A 19,619-nucleotide genomic window follows, 5' to 3' on the forward strand; every position below is an offset into this window, starting at 1 on the left:
CTAATTAGGATTTGCAATGACTCCACAGTTAATTATTCATCTGATCATGTACAATCTGGAAAAGAGCCCATCTCCTTTCCCGTGTCCCGGCTCGAGGCTGCTGCAGCTCTCAGCCTGGAGCTTCATATAGAGCTCTCTGATAACTCTAACTGAACACCATCAAGCAGACGATCAGGGTTATGTACAAAAGCCTTCAGTAAATGCAAGCCAGCTGCACCCAGAAACTCCCATCCAGCTCCCAGTGCACATCTCATGGGAGCTGCCTGCAAATTCTGGGTGCCTCACCCACACCACAGCCCTCGGGAGCCCCGGGGCACCTCCATGCAACAAAGTCAATGCTAGTGAGCACTGCTGGCTCCGGGAGCACTGCTTCCATGGCAGCTTCACCATGGGGAAAGTGGATTACGGAGCGTGAGAATGGAAGCTGTCTTCTAAGTCACCGAATCCCTGTTGTACCACTTTAAAGCACGCAGAAGTGAATAGGATGGATTGAAGACAGAGACAAATTTAGATGGATGGCCCAATTTTCCTGAGCTGCTGACCACCCACATCTGGGCTGTGGGCATTTACCATCTCAGGGAGTCAAATTCGGAACAGATATTTTTACGTAAAATGAGAAGTATACGGACTTTGATTCCCAAGGTTATCTCTGCTTTTTTTAAAAGCAGACTTTTAGAATTTATCCCAGATCTCTGTACTGGCCTAAAATTAGCAAACAGCTGACTGTGCAGTCCGTCACACGTGATGTCTGCAGAGATGCATGGGGAGCAACGCTGGGTATGGGTTCCTGCAGCTGAGCCATGGCTCACCCCTTTGGGGCTGGATGTAACCCTGCCCACACCAACCCTATAACTGCTCCCACGGGCACCAAACTGTCGTTTGTGCCTAAAATGAAGTTATGAGCTTAGCCCAGCTTACAGAACCACAGAGGCTGGAAAAGACTTCTGAGACTATCTGAGACCCTCATGTCCAAGCCCACCCCACTGTGCCCACAGCTACATCCCTCAGTGCCACGTCTCCATGGTTCTGAACACCTCCAGGGACTCCCTGTTCCCTGGGCAGACCATGCCAGCACTTGATCACTATGCAGAACAAACTGCTCCAACTGGACCCTCTCTGGTGCAACTGCAGGCCATCGCCTCCCATCCTATCACTGTTACTGGGAGCAGAGATCAAACCCACCATGCTACAACCTCCTCTGGGGAGCAGCATGGTGCCCCTTGTGCCTCCCCTTTTCCACAATGAATGATCCCAGTTCCCCCAGCTGCTCCCTATGAAAGCTGTGCTCCAGCCCCTGCCCAGCTCCCTCTCCTTCATGGCACAGACAGGTGAGAGCTGCCTGGCAGGGCTGCAGCCTCCTCACAGTGCAGAGCATGAACATGGAGAGCATCCAAGAGCATCCTGGGCAGCCTCAAACCATCCACTGCTTTATTACAACAGCGACTGCAAAGCGCAGAGAGCTCCGAGCTTTAGCAAAGCACCACTGGATTGGATCACTCCACCTTTCAGTTTTTGGTCTGAACTGAGTATCAAAGAAGAGAGCAAGCAGCTCCAAGAGGTCTGTGACTCCTACTGGCAGTGAGACCCAATGCTTCCAGCAAGGTGGGCATCACCTCTCCAGCCCTGCAGGCACAATGCAGTCAATGCTACGGCCACATTTCATGCACACTTCAGTGCAATGGGTTCCAGGAGCACAAATCTGGCAGCAACAAACACCAACACACTGCAGGGATCTGCTTGTTTCCCATAACATAACCAACAATCTGTTACTAATACCCTCAGCACCAGGAGAGGTCGGGCTCAGAGGAAGGAGAGGTAATTTGTCTGAGCAGCACACGCATTGTTTTGGGGAAGGAAAATGCACACACGCTGCCTCGCTTTGTGCTGCCAAAACAAATGAACCCAAAAATAAGACATTTGGATTCTTTCACGGTGACCTTTTCGTAAATAAGAGGCACCTTCAAAACAGAAAGCAGAGGAGCACTATGCAAAAGGCCACACGCAAGAAGTAATCCCATTTCTGGAGAACAGCTCGCTTCTTCCAACCCTTCATCTTCAGGACAGACAGGCAGCTGCTGTGTTACACAACAGAAGCAAATCAAAGCTCCTGCACTGATGTAAGATGGTTTGTGCAGAGACTGAGAGCACTACAAGCTGAGCACATCGACCAAATGGATGCCTCTGATTCTCCTTCCTTTCCAACAGCTGAACCCATTTCAGCTAAGCCCCATCGCTTGTGCGATTCACCCCAGAATTACCTGAATGAGGGCTGCTGGGAGCAATTTCGTGGATCCCAACAACTCACCTACACAGGCTCTGGGTACTTTGGAAGGGTTCAACTCTGGAGCAACACTACATTGGTCTCCTGGTTGCAAAGAAAAAACCTACATGTGTAACAAAATCAGAAGTTTTAGCTCAATTCCAAAGCAGGGTGCCAGGACAGACCACAATGCTCAGCATCATTCCTGGCCTCACTCAGGAGCCAGCTTCAAAGAAAAAGGGAGTTTTCTCAATGCTCCAGAAGTAATTTGCAGTTCTTCCACTTCTGCCATACAGCGCCTAGTTCAGGTCACCCTGCCTGCATCAAAAAGGTTTTGGGTGGAGTTGGGTTTGTAGGTACTGAGCCATGAGTTGGAGCTGGGTTTGCAGGTACTGAGCCATGAGTTGGGTTTGTAGGTACAGAGCCATGAGTTGGAGCTGGTTTTGTAGGTTCTGAGCCACGAATTGGGTTTGGAGGTACAGAGCCACGAATTCAGATGGGTTTGTAGGTACAGAGCCTTGCACTGGAGTTGGGTTCATAGTTACTGATCCACAAGTCGGGTTTGTAGGCACTGAGCCACGAGTTGGACCCAGTGATCCTTGCAGGTCCCTTCCAACTCAAGGTGGCCCTGTGCTGGGAACATGGCCAGGGATCACCAGAAGGCTCCAGGCAAAAGCAGGGGCACTGGGGTTTGCAGTTCTGTTTTCTTTTCTCCAGGAGGAGTTCATAAACTTCATAACATTTCCTTGAAAGATCAAATCTATAATTTCCTAAGCACAGTGTATTAGTTTTGCTCTTTTCAGCAAAGCACTCCAAATGTCTGGTTTTGAACGTTATCACTGTAAAATACTGCTTCCCTTCAATCCTTTCCATTCCTATAATGAAATCTGCCACGTATTTCAGCTGCAATTGCTTAAAATGGAATGAGGTTTCTTTATGACATATTTTGCAATCCTGTGACTTGTTGGATGGTTACCACTGCCTCCTCTTCCAGATCTGCAACGCGGGGTGGCACCTCTGTGAGAAACCAAGTGTGGCTTTACTCCACGGAATATCTTTACTGTAATGGTTAAATTCTCACTTCCAAAAACAGATCCTGAATGGAACTGAAATTACATCTGAAATCTATTCCAGTGAGCGTCAAACTACAAGAAGTGGGTAACAGTTTGCTCAGTTGCGCCCAATCTAGAATTTGCCTGAATATAAAACTGATTTGTCTGATAAATCAGAACTTCTTCAACAAGCAGTGAGAGAACAGAGCAGTTGCATGCAGAGAGTGAGCCCCTGTACAGCACTGGAATAAACGGTGCCATTTATTATTTTGATCTTCTATTACATAACTGTAGGGTTTTATCCAGACGTCCCTCTTTACATGTGACCTGAATCCGTCCCATTATTATGTACATCTGCTTTAAATTATTCTGGATATATCGAGCTATATTTGGAAAATGCCCTTGACCATTCCTGCACATCTCCCTCATCTCAGAATTAACAGAACGGCTTTTTCTTTTCTCTTGCTCGCATCAACAAGAGAAAACTTCTCCAGCGAGGGATGAAAGCTACATCAGATGCACTGCTCTGGAATCAGCCCTGTGGAACCACGTCACTCCCAAGCTGAGACCTCGAGCTGCCAGAATGCCGAGGATGAACACCACGGAGCTCCAGCAGCGGCTCAAGGCCACCCCATGTTGCTTTATCCAGGTGCTTCCCCAACAAACTGCTCTTCTCCCTCATTGCAAGACCAGCTCCAAGCCTCGCCTGAGTTGCACAGCATTCGTTCTATGGAGAAATTTAAGAGAAATTCTCCTTTGCAGCACAAACCAAAGCTGCTTTCCAGCAACCCCTCCTGCTGTCTCTGCATCAGACTGCCAGAAGGAAGTCACTTGTCAGTCAGGAACCAGCTGAGCCACACAGAGCCAGCAAAAGCAACGTCAACAGTACCAGAAAATCTAATCCAATGTATGTCATGCTCTGGGTTTGAAGAAATCCTTTGCACTTGTATTTGGGGATGGATTCTCTTGGATTTGCTCTCCTGTTTAAATGCCAGAGAAAAGAGAATGGGGAAAAGATGAGGACACTCAAAGCACCCATCCCTGAACTCGTATCAAAAAAGGCCACAGTTGTCACAAACTGAGCATGGGCTCAGGGATGAGTGCTCCCCTGCCACAGAGCAGAGAGGAACCATTGTCCCCAGCACCACTTTGAAGCACTCGTGCATTGCTGTGCCATCACTGCAGGTAAAGCCACACCAACAAAGACCTCCCACAAGCCAAATCCAACTGACAACAGCATCCTCACAGTACAATCAGGTTGTGCAGCACAAAACCAGCAACCTTACCCAGGTAATTCAGTGAGGTCAGCAGACGGGCGGCAGGATGAGAGCCAGGGAGGTAACCTCACTTCTCACATCTCTTTGGGTTGGGAAACAGAGAAGAGAATCCAGCAGTAAGCTTGGGAAACCTGCTGCAATTTCAGGCCCAAACAGCAATTTTGGAGCGTGCAGTAAGCTGCAGACCTCTGGAAGATACGTCAGTATCACGGATGCTGCCCAGCAAGGCTGTCAGTTATCTGCCCTTTCCAGCCAGCAGCTGCCCAACACTGTCATGTTTGGGTTCCAAGCCATTATTTTTCCAGTGATGAAGAGTCACACCATCAGTGATATTGATATCTAAACGTCTGCCCTGTGAACTGGACACCACAAAGCCATCTCCTGTCTGCAGGGTAAGCATGCAGCTGTGCTGACCAAGAGAAAGGAACAGACAGGATGGGCACAATACTGACAATCAGAACAAATTACAGCACTGGGAACAATATTCCCACTGGAAAAGAATAAAGAAGCCCTTGTTTTGCAGTCCTAAACAGTGGTAGGCAGTCAAGGCAACTGGTAAGAGAGCAGCAGAGCGGCTTTCAGAGCACCACATATTTTCACTGATGAGAAGCTCTCCATAGCATCCCTGGAGTTCAAGTGTATTTTGGTTAAGGGGGAAAAAAAGCATCCATTGGATTGATTCAACCATTAGGACATGGGAACCAAGCTTGTAAAAGAATGGAGCAGCTCTCCAGAAACACACTTACCTTTAGAGCTGGTAAAACCAACATTCACTTCTTACATCCATAGAAACTTGCAGCAAAACTAATACTGCCCCAAAACTCACATCCAAAATCATAACAAAAGCAGAATTATTGATTGCTTCCTCCAGATTGTAAAGTTTTTGGCAATAAATACATCTTTGTGCAACCTGGTGTAGAGAGAGGTGCCCTGCCTGTAGCAGGGGGCTGGAACGAGATGATCTTAAAGTCCCTTCCGACCCAAAGCACTCTAGGGTTCTATGAAATATCCAAGTTGGGAGGAAAAAAGGATGACTAATTGGCAAGGTGATGACCAAGAGCCCCACCTACATCACTGCCCCTTCCTTTTTCTTCTTTAGCATCCTTATATTCCCACCATGAACTCTGAAGGTGAAGTGTGACCTCGTCTGTGCCCATCAGCAAGGCCACAACGGAGCACACAGTACAGCAAAGGCCCCTGGTTCTGCCTGCTTGCAGGGAAGTGTGGCACGGAGCATCACATGGGCTCCGATGTGAAAAAGAGGGCTTTGCACTGATCCTGATGGGCTCATCACTGATGGTTTCAGAACCAATAGCAGCAGTGTGCCACAAGCACCTCCCAGCTCCTGTCCTGCAGCCACGTGGTGCTTTGGAGCTGGACCTCTCCTACACTTCACTTCTGGACCACCACCATAAGTCTTTTTGTTTGCTCTCCAGAGAGAGGAAACCAATCCCTAGGTTACAAAGGAAAGCCAGTGGTTTGTAGATCACATCAGGAAGCTTCCAGAGTACCGTGTCATCTCAGCTCACATAACAGCAGTACCTGCAATCCCTGCTATTTCCAGCTCTGCCCTCAGGCACTTTGACACAAAGGCTCATTCCATAAACCCCTGTTTGCACCTTCAGTTGCCACAGAAGCCCATCGACACCCAGCGGTGAGCAGTCTGCAGCCGATCCCAAAATGATGCTCCTATGGGATGCTGGAGGACATCAGGGCTGGAGCACCTCCCTACAAAGACAGGCTGGGCTCGTTCAGCCTGGAGAAAAGAAGGCTGTGGGGTGACCTCATTGCAGCCTGCAGTGCCTAAAGGGAGCCTACAAACAGGAGGGGAATCAACTCTGTGAAAGGGGAGATAACTGCAGGACAAGGGGAAATGGTTTGAAGTTGAGGGAGGGAAGATTGAGGTTGGATGTCAGGGGGAAGTTCTTTGCTATGAGAACAGTGAGGTGCTGGAACAGCTGCCCAGAGAGGCTGTGATGCCCCGTCCATCCCTGGAGGTGCTCAATGCCAGGTTGGATGGGGCCCTGGGCAGCCTGGGCTGGTGTGAAATGTGGAGGCTGGTGGCCCTGCGTGTGGCAGGGGGTTGGAGCTTCAGATCCTTGAGGTCCCTTCCTACCCTGGCCATTCTGTGATTCTGTGGTTCTGTGGAGGGACACAGTGGCCACGGGCTGATGGTTGGACCTGGTGATCCTGAAGCCCTTCTCCAACAGCAGTGGTTCTGTGACCTCTACGCATGTCCTGATGGCAGAATCTCAGCCTGGTTTACTTTGAGTTTCTTCCTACCTCAAAGCACAACAGAAAACAGTGCTGTCCTCCCAAGAGGAGCCTGAAAGACATCAATGGCTCCCATAGCAACCAGGCAGGGAATGGCCACAATTGCTGCAATTAGGGCTGATTGCAATGATTTCCCATTCCCTCCAGGTCAGTGGGCTGGAGAACGCTGGGCCAGATGCAGGGCTCCCAGTAACAGCATTTGTCAGGCCACGGTCGGTTTGATCATTCCCAGCCTTCCTCCCAGTCCATCACCATCTGATGTGACGGGTTGGACACACATCCTGCTGTCTGATGTTTCGTTTGGAGCTTTTTGTTTCACTTATTTCCTATGCTTTCATCAGGAAACCTCCAAGTGCAGCTCTGACTCCTGCAGAAGAGGTGCCCTGTTGGTGTTTGACAGAAGCTCGTGTGTGTGTAAAGTGAAAAACCCCACACTTTTACACGATGAAAAGAAAGAAGCAAAAGGAAGCAGGTGTCAGCCTGTGTGGTGCAAAAGAGAAAGGAGTAACGGGATGGCCATGAACAACATGGCATTGAGAAGCCCCCAGGTCAGCCCTCACTGTCCATGGCACTGTGAGGGGGCCCCACTTCATGGAACGGAAGGAGACACCCCAGACAAGCAGACAGTCACCAACTGCTTCTTCTGCAGAAGGATTTAATCCCATTAAAAGGTGAAGTCAGAACATGTTTGGCCTTTGAAGCTCAATGACAAGGCAATAAATCACACAAAATGCAACCACTGCCTCAGATCTAAGAGGAAAGGCCATTCCCTGAAAGTACCATCCATCTGTCTCAGAGCACTTTCAGCACAGCCCTGCAGCACTTAAGCGATCAAACTGAGATGCCAGGCTTAAACAAGAGGAGGACAAAGAGCAGCAGCACCAAGCCAGGAGGCAGCAGCTCCTTCACCACCTGGATGCCCAGAAGGGCAGGGTTACCTCTAATGGCCGTGCAGTCACAGGAACATGTACACAAATAGCACTGAGAAATGTCTTTTTTGAAGCCACAGAACCTTTCTGCCACCTGAAACGAAACCACTGCAGGACGTGGGGCAATGGCTGCTTTCACCTGAAGCGAAATTCACCCTCCAGAACTCAGCACGACCAGCAGCACAGAGCCTAACGATGAGCAGAACAGTTTCCAATCTCAGCTATGCCCTCCCCATCAGCAGCTTCCTCTGATGCCATCCAGCCCCTTCTGCTCCTTCCACATTTCCAGCAGTGAGCCTGCATTATTGCAGGCACCAATTCACACCGCAGCACAGCAAAGGAACCCTTCCCTGCTGAAATCATCCTCAGCCTTAACACAGACAGCATTGAGCAAAACTTCATCTTCGGGCACCTCGAGCTGAAGCAATCATTCCTATAAGGAGAGCAGAAAATGTTCTCTCCTCATCTCTATTGAGTGCTTTAAACTGCCTTTAAGTGTGCAATTAATGACATTACTTGTCAGGGATCATTTTGCAAACCCCTCCACCCCCCACTCAGCTCCTGCACACCTCCAACCTTTTTTATTTCCTTCAACTCTGAGCCTTGCTCCTCCTGATCCCGTTCCTGGAGATGCTCAGGTTGACACCACGAACACCCCTGCAGAATGCACGCACCACAGAGCAGGACAAAGCAAGACCAGATATAAGGAAAGGAGCTGGAATTGCTTGGAGAACCAAAGCTGGGTGCTGCCTGCTGGCTTTGCCACAGTCCCAGATGAAATTGAGGCCCTTTCCTCCACCCTCCCACTGCAGCTGGACATCACCTACATTCAGAGGCAGCCATCCTTCACACGTTGTCCAGATCTCTGTTCTCCCCCTTCTCCTCACACAAGGCTGGTGGGCATGGTGGTGATGGGTCAATGGCTGGATTTGGTGGTCCTAATGGTCCTCATACACTGGCTTGGGTTGGAAGGGACCCCAAGGATCACCAGGTCCCAGCACCCTGCCACACAGGGCCACCAACCTACAGATCTGGGTCTGGATCTGGTTGCTCAGGGCCCCATCCAACCCGGTCTTGGCCTTTCCCAAAGTAATGACTCTATGAGTCTATGACTACAGGAGGATCCCTGTGCACTGCAAACCTTTTCTCCAGGAACAACTCCAGAAATCCTTCCCCAGATGATTCCTTTCACCATTCCCCCAGGGTTGCCAGGAATGTTCCCTCCCAGTGTCAGCCATGCCATCACATAAGCCCTGCCCAGCAGCACGCCCTATGGCAACTCACTCTCTTCCTCTCCCTTCTTTTTTTCCATCATGTTTCTTCAGTGACATCTCAAAGCACGAGGAAATCCCACATCCCCTTTAACGTCACTCCCCTGGCAGTGAGTGAAGGAGATCAAAAGGCGAAAAAAAGAGATACAATACGAAATGCCACCATCAGCACCCAGGGCTGTGTGTGTGACAGATAGGAGGATGCCCACCCCCAAACCACGGGCACATGGAGCTGGGGCAGAAGGACGAAACACACCTGGGAGAGATGCCATGAGTGAGGAATGCAGGATTTCTGCTTTTAAGCCACATTTACAACTCTAATTCTCTGCAGGTCCAATCATAACAAGTTATAATTACTACAGTTACAAACACAGGAGTAGAAGGAATTCAGTTGGAAGAAGAAAGGGCTGCGATGGCAAAATTTTAAGTATTTCATGATCCTTGACAAAGGAAGAGCCCTTTTAACAGCAGCTCCGGCCTGGAGGAGGCACTTCCAAGCACAGAGATTGCTTTTTTATCTAAGAAGCCAGTCTCAAAGAAAGCACACTGAAGAAAGCCTGCACCTCAAGCACTGCTCACACAGCTCCCCCGGCCACGAACACCCCATAGGCTCTCACCATCTGCAATGTTTTTGGGTGTAAGCTCAACGAGACCACACAACACTGTGCAATGATAGCTGTGAAACGTGTTCTCATTCCAGCCCTTCCAAGAGCCAGCATGAAAAATGGAATTTCAAGCAAACTGGATCACTTTCACCTCCTGTAATCCATATTCCCCGTCTCCTACGTTGCCCCAGGGGGGGGGCAGCCGTGCAGCTCTCACCTGCAGCACACAGCAAGCAGCAGGTGTGAATGGGCAGCAGTGAGAAACGAATGCATGGAGCTGCTCAATGCAACGGGGCTGTGCAGCTCCCAGCCAGCACCATCAAACAGAGCTGCACTACATGCAGCGCTCCTTCTGGCCGGAGCTGCAGTCCCTCTCCAAATGCAGCACCTCTGCATGCAGCTTACCAGGGCAGTATGCATCCACGTCCAGTTTCTGTGCTGAAGAGAGTGTTGGTGAGCCAAGCTCAGACTCGGGGATGCGAGGGCTCTCAACAAACTTTGCTTTCCTCAGAGGGGCTAAGGAGAAGGAGGGGGAGAGAGAGAGAGGGCTCATGAATAAGGGAAACAGCGAGCAACAGATGGAAGCACTTAATGACACTGTCAGACTCAGATCAGGTTACCCCCCCACCCCCCTTTTTTTTTTTCCTTTTTTGCTGAAAAAAAAGAAAAAAAAAAAGCATTATCTGCATTCTTTAGGAGATGGCTCTGATTCAAACTTGCAGGCTGCAGCCTTCAGAGTATGCAGGGCTGCAGCAGCTCCTCATGCTCCCAAGCACTTCCCTGTTTCCTTCCCACTTTAACCCATCTTTTATAGGAAGCAAACAGGACTGCACTCTGCCATGTAAAGGACTAAGATGGCATAGAGGGATGCAGAGCCTGCTGGGGTTTCAGGTATTGAACTCCAAAACACTGAAATGAATACACAAATTCTGTATTCAGTGATTGCTTCCTCTGCAGAGCAATGAAAAGAAACCCATTTTGAAGCACTGCAAATGTCTGATCCCACAGGTGCTGCACTCCCTGTGGATGATCAGATGGAAACCAACGCTGCCCAGAAGGAGAGAACCCGAGTGCTTCACTTCCATCCTTGCAAATCCAGAAACGATTCAAAGGAATGAAAGGAAGAGCTGGGAAAGTCAAAGTGCCCCAGAGCAAAACAGCACCGGCATCACACAAAAACAGCACTGGATTGAACTGAGCTCTGAAATGCAGTGACAAAGTGCTGTGCCCCTTTTGCTGGTAGTGAAGCAATGATTTCTAAAACATCTTCAGCACCACGTTTTTCAATGGGTATTTCTGCCAGACCGGAGAAATAAGCTGGGCTGTAAGCTGTGTGCAGGTGACGGCGATGCGCTTCCCAGCTGCACTCACTGCCCATTGAAGTGAAAGGCCAACTTGAAAAGCTGCTCTCCCAACTCCTGCCTGCACTGCTCAGCCTGGCAGCCCTCCTGTGCACCACTCACATCACAGTCCTCCTGCCTTGAACACCAAAAATGGGGCTGAACCTCGGGATGGGCTTTGCTCTCATGCACCTCCCGTGCTACAAGCTAACAGCCAGGTGCCATATAAATGCAATGGTTTCAGAGGGATTGCTACCTGGGTCAGAAAGGTGTTGGGAACCACCATCCTGCTCAGAGCCAGCTGCTAATATTTCACGTGAAGCTGCAGCTCTGCCAATGGGGTTTGGTCCAGCTGCCTCACTGCAGCCTCACTAGCAGTCATCCTTGTAACTGGAATAGCACGTCCCTATTTCATTGTTCCAGGCTCACATCAGAGCCACAGACCTGTGCTGTGCCAACCAAGCAATGAAAAGCAGCTCTTCTCACGGTCGGAGATGTTAATAACCACAGCTGGGCTGGCACTGAAGGTTCTGTGCTACAGCTGAGGTACAAAACCGAAAAGCCTGCTGACATCCTGAACACCCCCCATGAGCACAGCAAAACCAGAATCACACCATCAGTGCTCGCGATGCAGCAAAACCCTGAACAAAGCACAGAGAAGTGATCTGCACCATTCCACACCTCCACCTGCTGGGGCTGATCCTTCAGAATCACAGAACTGCAGGGGTTGGAAGGAACCTCCTGAGCTCAGTGAATCCAACCCCCTGCCCAAGCAGCTCCCTGCAGCAGGCTGCACAAGTTGGCATCCAGACAGGTCTGGAATATTTCCAGAGAAGGAGACCCCAGCAGCTCCCTGGGCAGCCCATCCCACTGCTCCATCACCCTCACTGTGAAGAAGTTCTTCTGCACATTGTTACAGAACTTCCTATGCTCCAGTTTGTGGCCATTTCCCCTTGTTTTGTCCCCACAGACTGCTAAGAAGAGGTTGGCCATGTCCCTTCGACTCTCACACATAAGATATTTGTAAACATTTCTTAAGATTCCTTCTCAGTCTTCTTTTCTCATGCCTGAACAGCCCCAGGTCGCTCAGCCTTTCCTCAAAGGAGATGCTCCAGGCCCTGCATCATCTTCGTGCCCTCTCTGCTGGTCTTCTCCAGGAGATCCCTGTCTGTTTTGTACTGGGGAACCCACAACTGGATGCAGTACTCCAGATGAGGCCTGACCAGGGCAGAGCACAGGGGAGGATCACCTCCATTGCCCTGCTGCCCACACTCCCTTTCATGCACCCCAGGATCCCATTGGCCTTCTTGGCCACCAGGACACACTGCTGGCTCTGGACAACCTGTCACCCACCAGGACCCCCAGGTCCTCCTCTGCAGAGCTCCTCTCCAGCAGCTCACATCCAGCTGTACTGATATGTGCCCTCTGAGCTCAGACAGCTCTCAGCTCACCTCTCTGTCCTCTCATCTACCCCACAGCTTCCTTACCAGGATTTCTTGGGATATGGTACCAAAAGCCTTGCTGAAGTCAAGGCAGACAACATCCAGCCAACACTGCATGTGCGCTCTGCAGGACAGCCCTGTTCCCAAGGACCCAATGGCACACACAGCATTGCATCATACAGGAACAGCCTCGCTGCTGCTGCAGAACCTCCATGAGAAGAGCAAGAGAAGTTATTCAAAGCAATATACCAGAACAAAACCTCAAACCCTTCCCTCGGTGCAAACAAAATCTTGCTTGACTTTGAGAGGAGTTTTTCCTCTTCAAGGGAAGCGATGGCCATTCCAGGACAGGAATCCACCACATGATGCAAAACCATCACAGTGTCAGCAGTTGCAAGCTTAATAAGCTGCCTTACTGATGAACTTTGTGCAGCAGTGGGCTGCCTTCCACCAGGGCACTGATTTCCAGCTTCTTCCTCTTGGCACAGCAATTCTCCCCAATATTCACAAAGCCACCAAACGTCACAACATCACCCACGACCAGTGTCCAGAACAGCAAGTGTGAACTGAACAGCACATGAAACCAAAGATGAACTTAGGACAAAAGCAGAGACCTGGAATGAAGCTACCAAATAAAAACAGAACAAAACCAGCACGCCTGTATTCCTTCCGAATAATCATTCCATCTCCATTAGCACTGTGCTCTGCTTCAGCTTGCTGAGCACCCTAATTCTCCTGCATTCTCTCTGCCATGTAATGTATAGATGAGTTAGCATTCTAATTAAAAAAAAGAAAAAAGTTTTCTTTAAATGGAAAGGCACTGGGAAAAGGAAATTACCATGGATCACCAAAAGGCTCCACTGACTAAGCTTAGTTTTGCTCTGACAGGAACAATTCACATAGAAAAGAGCTCTGAGCACCGCAAGACCCGATGGAACAAAGCGCTGCGGGTTTCAGTGGATCTGCACTAATTAACTCTGCACTCTGATTACGGTTTGCACACCTCTATGTATAAACCCCATAGCAGCACGCTGCTTCCAGCACAGGTGAGGGACAGTGAAGGATCACCACGAGCAGGGAGCTGCAATCCCCTGCTTCCAGTGCAGATGAAGAGGAGCTGAGTTTTGCACGTGGGTATGGCAGAGCTGTATTATCCCATACATCACATCTGGTGGAAAGCAATCCCTCAAATGCACAGGCTCTCTCCAAAAACAACCTGCCCAAAGGAGGCCGTGATGGGCATAGGCAGAGCAGCCCTCTGGAGAGGAAACTTCAACAAGGTGCATTCCTGGACTGCTCCCACACAGCTCCTGGTTCTGCTGATGGACGAATCACAGGAAGGGGAAAGCAGGCAGCGTGTGGTTCCTTCTGCTGTGGCACGAATAAAGCAGCCAGCAGTAACCAGCACTGCAGAGGGGGAACTTAGAGATCAGCCAGGTTTTAAAAAGTCTAACTTAAAATAATGAAATTACAGGGTAACATCCTTCTGTTTTATGGAGAGGAGAGGGAAGAGGGAAGGAAAACAAGAAGGGGAAGGGAGGACAGAGGAAGGGAAGAAGGTCAGGCTGGACCAGGCTCTGAGCACCTGATGGAGCTGTAGATGTCCCTGTTCAATGCAGAGGAGTGAGACAAGATGACCTGTAAAGGTCCCTTCCAACTCAAAAGATGCCATGATTCTATGAAAGGATCCTTCTTTCCCTGTTGATAAATTTATTTCCAACGTGGACTACCAAAAAAAGTCTTTATCTCCACAGGGGAAACAGATTTGAGGAGCAGCATCTCATGCACCAACAGCGCAGGAGGAGCGGATGGCGCTTTCATCTTCCCATCCAAAACCAGGAGGTCGGGTTCTGAGGCTCACAGCTGTGTCACAGCAGCAGTTCTCCACGTCATTTCCCATCTAAAATTCCCCTTCTCAGTATCTTATGAATCAGCTCTGAGTACAAATTCCATGCGTGTTCCCTGCGGCACTCAGAGGGAAGAGGAAAGATGAGGCAGAAGCCGGCAGCGCTCACTTCAGCTTCCCAAACGGAGGCCTGCAGCCATCCCTATATATTCGGTGCTGTTTCTAATTCCTGTTAAACTACAGAAACAATGGATGAAGACCTGGGACTCCGGGATGCGATCACGCCGTCAGCATTTTCAGCCCACATGCGTTCTGCTCAAAAACCCACCGAATCCTCTGAATGGCAGAAACGGGAGCGGCGCTGCTGCAGAAACGTTCCTCACCTCCCTCCTCCCCTTTCCTGACAGTTTTGCTTCATTAAAAGTTAGATTTAAACCAGATGAGAGCACAGCGCTCACTGAGATGTGGTGCTGCCGTTCAGCCCCTGGCAGCTCTCAGCAGCTCGGGGGCCAAAAATGAGCACAGCTGTCCAAGGTGACCTGGATACACAGCAAAGGGAGTTTGTTCCAAAGAAAGAAGCGAAGCATTTGGTCCCTGTGATCAAATGAAGGGTAATGCCATTAAATTGCTGCTTGGAGGAAGGCCGTGTGCCCGTTACCCCGAGCTAAAGACTGAGCTGTGGATGCACAGTGCTTGGATTTCCAGATCGGTTTCCACAGGAGAAATCAGGAGCAAACAGAAACCGAAGGAAACACGCTTTCCTCTTCTCTGTAGGAAGCGGCTGTAGGACAGAGCTGAGGAGGAACAAAGAAAGGAAAAACTAATTCCCAGCTTTCCTTGGGACGTGAACGTGCTCCAAACAGATTCCCTTCCTCCTTCCAAGGCTGGGTATCACTGCACTGCCCCAGCAATGCACTTCTGCTTTAGCATTTGGGGTTTCCATCTCACACATTGATCAGGTTGGGCCGTGGGAAGCGAATGGAGCACTGAACACAGCTTCACTCACCTCAGGGCACTGCAGGAAAACAATGCTGAACATTTCATTGGTGATTTCTCCCAAAGAAAGATGCACATGCAGCACAACTGCTCCTAACAGCAAAGCGAGCTGCACAGACTGTGAGATCCTCTGGTTTTTTGCACAGCTCTTCTTTCCATTTCCATTTACACCGACAACTGCTGACATGAATACAGGATCTGGCAAGTCAGTGTTGTGCTGCATCACAGAAGGACAGAATGGCCTGGATTGAAAAGGACCACAGTGCTCATCTGGTTCCATCACCCTGCTGTGTGCAGGTTACCAACCAGCAGCCCAGGCTGCCCAGAGCCACATCCAGCCTGGCCTTGAATGCCTGCAGGGATGGGGCATCCACAGCCTCCTTGGGCAACCTGTGCCAGTGCCTCACCACCCTCTGGGTCAAAAACTTCCTCCTCATATCCAACCTAAACCTCCCCTGTCTCATTTTAAAACCATTCCCCCTTGTCCTGTCAGCATCCACCCTCACAGAGCTGCTCAGCAAACAGGACTGCACAGTGGATGGGCTGACAGAAATTATTACAATGCAGTGAAAATATGCAACAGGTGAAGTGATTTAAATTTATGGATGTGCCAGTCATTCGAATGTTTGCTGTGCTAAAACTAAGGCAGTTGGTTTGGGTGACAAAGGCAGGCCTTTCATTACAGCAGCTTGCACACACAGCTGTGCAGCTGATAGCAAACTGTTTTGGATCCCCATTTCTTTGTTGGCAGCAGCTACAGGGATTGCTCTACTCCCCAGAACGAAGCTCCTCACCTTGGTGTTTACCAACACATAAAAGAGAGCAAAATCCAATGCAGAAGCTCCCAGGATTCTGAGCCAACACCAGAAGCCCACGAAAGCAGCAGCTCCTGCACTCCTGCTGCTCTTTGTGCACAGTGCAGCATCCTGGTGTCACCCACAGCAATGCCTTGTGCTCCCACTGAGCCAGCAGAACACACAGAATTGCCCATTATAAATCACCTACAGGTGGGGATTTGGAGAAGGAACAGGTTCCTTATTTCCTCTTGAAGGCAACAGCCACACTGCAAGCTAAGCATGCTTGATGCAACCACGAAAGCAGTACTTTAAACATGGGCACATAAATGTGTCCCTGCCTATAGCAGAGGAATTGGAATGAGATGACCTTAAAGGTCCCTTCTAACCCAAACCTTTCCATGATTCTATGATAAATAAATCAAATATGCAATGTTTAGGTGGTTACTGCATAGCAGAGCTGGGTACCTGGCCATCAGCAAGCATATTTCATCACAGCAACCTATTTATACACACACAAATGCCTTCTAACAGATATGGTACAAGACAACAGCAAGTCCATATGCGCTGCAAAGCAATCCCCTTTACTAGAAGACAACGTGGAGTCATCCTCATCCCCTTATGCAACCTGCCTGCGTGTGATGTGGGTGGCCGGAACCTGCCTGCTCCGGAGCAGCCCCAGTGGGCACCGAGCTGCATCCCTGCTGCTGTGCCAAGGAGAGCTTTGTAGGATGCTTTAATCCGTCCCCAAATTCCCATCCCACTTCCACGCCTCTGCCCCAACAACCTGGCTGAGTTGGGAACACGATTCTAGAGCTCAGATTGGGAGGATGGAGGAGGGTGGGCACGGCAGGGATGGGCTGGCAGGATGGATGATCTCACAGGTCTTCTCCAAACTTAATGGCTGCATGGCCCTCTTTGTGCCATCAGTGGGCTGCAGGGATATCAGGCACCCTGCCCCCTCTATATGGGGAGGGACACAGAGCAGACCCCATGAATCCCAAGGGACACGAGGATTTCTACAGCAGACATCCCCAACCTGTGTCAAGCAGCACTTGGTTACAACACAGCACCTTTTGGGAACCTAAACATCTGGTTTAATAAAGGTATATAACTGAGTCAATGCTGGGAATCTTGACCAGAGAGGTGGGGGGGGATCCAGGCAGACCCCAAGGTGAGGCTGGGGGGGCTCAGAGCTGTGGGCATCCCTGCTCAGTGCAGGGCAGCTGCACCAGAGGACCCTTGAAAGCCCATTCCACCTGTTCTACAACTCTATGAAATCAGGATCCCTCCTTTCCCCCAATCTGGTCAAAATATGATGTCCAATTAGTGGGAGTCAATTTGTTTTCCCATTCCATTTCACAGTGCAATGAGCTGATATTTTAAGGCTGCTTCTTTGGATTACTGAAAAAACCGACGCCGAAATAAGAAAGCAGCTGGTTTCAGAACGCAGGCACACACATCATCTGCTTGGAGAAACTCATCACGAGCTGCATCCTGGTAACAAGCACGGTGCTATTTCTTGGCTGAGTGCACAGGAGAGGGACGGATTACACTATTTCCTATTCTGAGGTACACAGACCATTTGCCAAAGGTTTACGGCACAGTGGTGTGCAGATATGGGGGGGGGATGCCAATACAGGAGGGATGTAGAGCTGATAGAGAAGGTCCAGAGGAGGGCCACAAAGATGAGCAGAGGGCTGGAGCACCTCCTCTACGAGGACAGGCTGAGGGAGCTGGGCTGTGGATGCTCCATCCCTGGAGGTGTTCAGGATCAGGCTGGATGGGGTTTTGGGCAGCCTGGGTGAGTAGCAAACCTGAAGGTTGGTGGCTCTCCTGGCCGGAGCAGGTGGCCTGGTCCAAGCCCACAGCACTTCCTCCAATCTAATCCCACATCCTCACTCCCCACAGCACCTCCTCCAGCCTGAGGAACCTCATTGCTATGCCTGGAAATTCCCACCCGTAGAAGCACAGCGATGACAGATGCTCCATTTTGTGCAGCGCCAGTGTGAGATGAGGACAGGCTTCTGGCTCTGAGCTCAGGAGCAGGCAGGGCAGCTCAGGGCAATGGATGCATTAAATGTTACTGCACAGCCTTCCCCCTCAGTTCAGCCATACACAAATCACCCAGAACCAAAAGCCACCAGCACCTTCCCCAGCACAGCAATGGTGTTACCCACACACTGCACACATCCCTCAGCCAGGAAAGGAAGACTTGAGGTTGGATATAAGGTGGAAGTTTTTGACCCAGAGGGTGGTGAGGCACTGGAACAGGTTGCCCAAGGAGGCTGTGGATGCCCCATCCCTGCAGGCATTCAAGGCCAGGCTGGATGTGGCTCTGGGCAGCCTGGGCTGCTGGTTGGCAACCTGCACACAGCAGGGGGTTGGAACCAGATGAGCACTGTGGTCCATTTCAACCCAGGCCATTCTATCATTCTATGATTCTATGAACCAGGAAGGCCCTGGCACAGGGGCTGGGCTGTGTGCACACTGTGACTTCTGCCCTGCTAACACAGGAGATGGTTGCACATGATAAGCAGGCAGAACCTGGCTCTTGGCTTGGAAAGGTGAGCTAACGCTGCTTTGTGGCTTTCAGCAGTCCCTTCACATGCAATGTGTTCCTGTGCCCATTCCAGCTATGCACACCCAGCTGGCTCCCACCTAACAGAGCCCCTGCCACAGCAAACCATGAGTCTGCACATGAGGGATGGATTCCTATGGACAAAAGAGGAGCCCCCAGGCCAGCACGTACCACCCCAGGTTGGGATATGGGGCAGGATGAGAACACTGGGGCTGAAATCACAGGCAGATACTGCACACACACCTCCTGCCTCTCGTTCTGAGATGCAATTCAATTCTCCCTTCTGACATTATGTAAGGTGCCGGGCTGTGCTAAGCCTCCAGACTGCCATGGATGGCGACGGATTAGGGAAAATTAAAAGTTCTTTCATTAAAATTAAAAGAAAGTGAATGATGCATCTTGACAAACACGGCACCCTGGAGCAGGCTGGGCTCGCCAGGAGCAGCCCTCCATCCCACCCACACTCCAACACCAACACAGCCCTTCCCTACCCATGCCGAGCTGCCAGAGCAACAACTACAGAAAGCAACAGGAAAAATGTGACCACACTGCAACCACAATGGTACCGAAACACCCAGGAATGACAGCAAGCACAGCACCCTGCACACAGTGCAGCAGCAGGTGCCATTCCTCAAACCACACCATGCAAATGGTTACTGCTGCACCTGGTGTTCTTCCCAGCACCTCCAATTAAACACCTCCTCATCATGATGCCGTTGCTCTAAAACCAAAAATACCATCCTTGATATCCCTGGTGGATTATTTTTCAGCCCGCTCCTCAGTAGATCTGTTCTACTTCAGCAATGCTGAGAAAGTGGAAAGCTTTTCAGTGCACATTCGTTATAGGTTTTGTCCATGCAATCCTTCTCATTTCCATGAGCTCAGGGTTATGTAAAACTATTGCAACGACCAAAAGAAAAACACCCAAAGCAGCAAAACCTGCCCTTACACT

General features: G+C 50.1%; 1 protein-coding gene across 1 annotated transcript in view; it reads right to left on the reverse strand.

Annotated features, from left to right (window-relative positions):
- TANC2 (tetratricopeptide repeat, ankyrin repeat and coiled-coil containing 2) overlaps positions 1-19,619 on the reverse strand; it is a 158,242-nt gene that overhangs the window by 82,675 nt on the left and 55,948 nt on the right. The window contains exon 6 of the mRNA XM_042836059.1: positions 10,074-10,184. Coding sequence (XP_042691993.1) covers positions 10,074-10,184 — 111 coding nt within the window. The remainder of the gene's footprint in view (positions 1-10,073; positions 10,185-19,619) is intronic.

Source organism: Centrocercus urophasianus, unplaced genomic scaffold (genome assembly GCF_019232065.1).
Source record: "Centrocercus urophasianus isolate 14NV4802_14NV808 unplaced genomic scaffold, USGS_Curo_1.0 seq_57, whole genome shotgun sequence".
Lineage (NCBI taxonomy): Eukaryota > Metazoa > Chordata > Aves > Galliformes > Phasianidae > Centrocercus > Centrocercus urophasianus.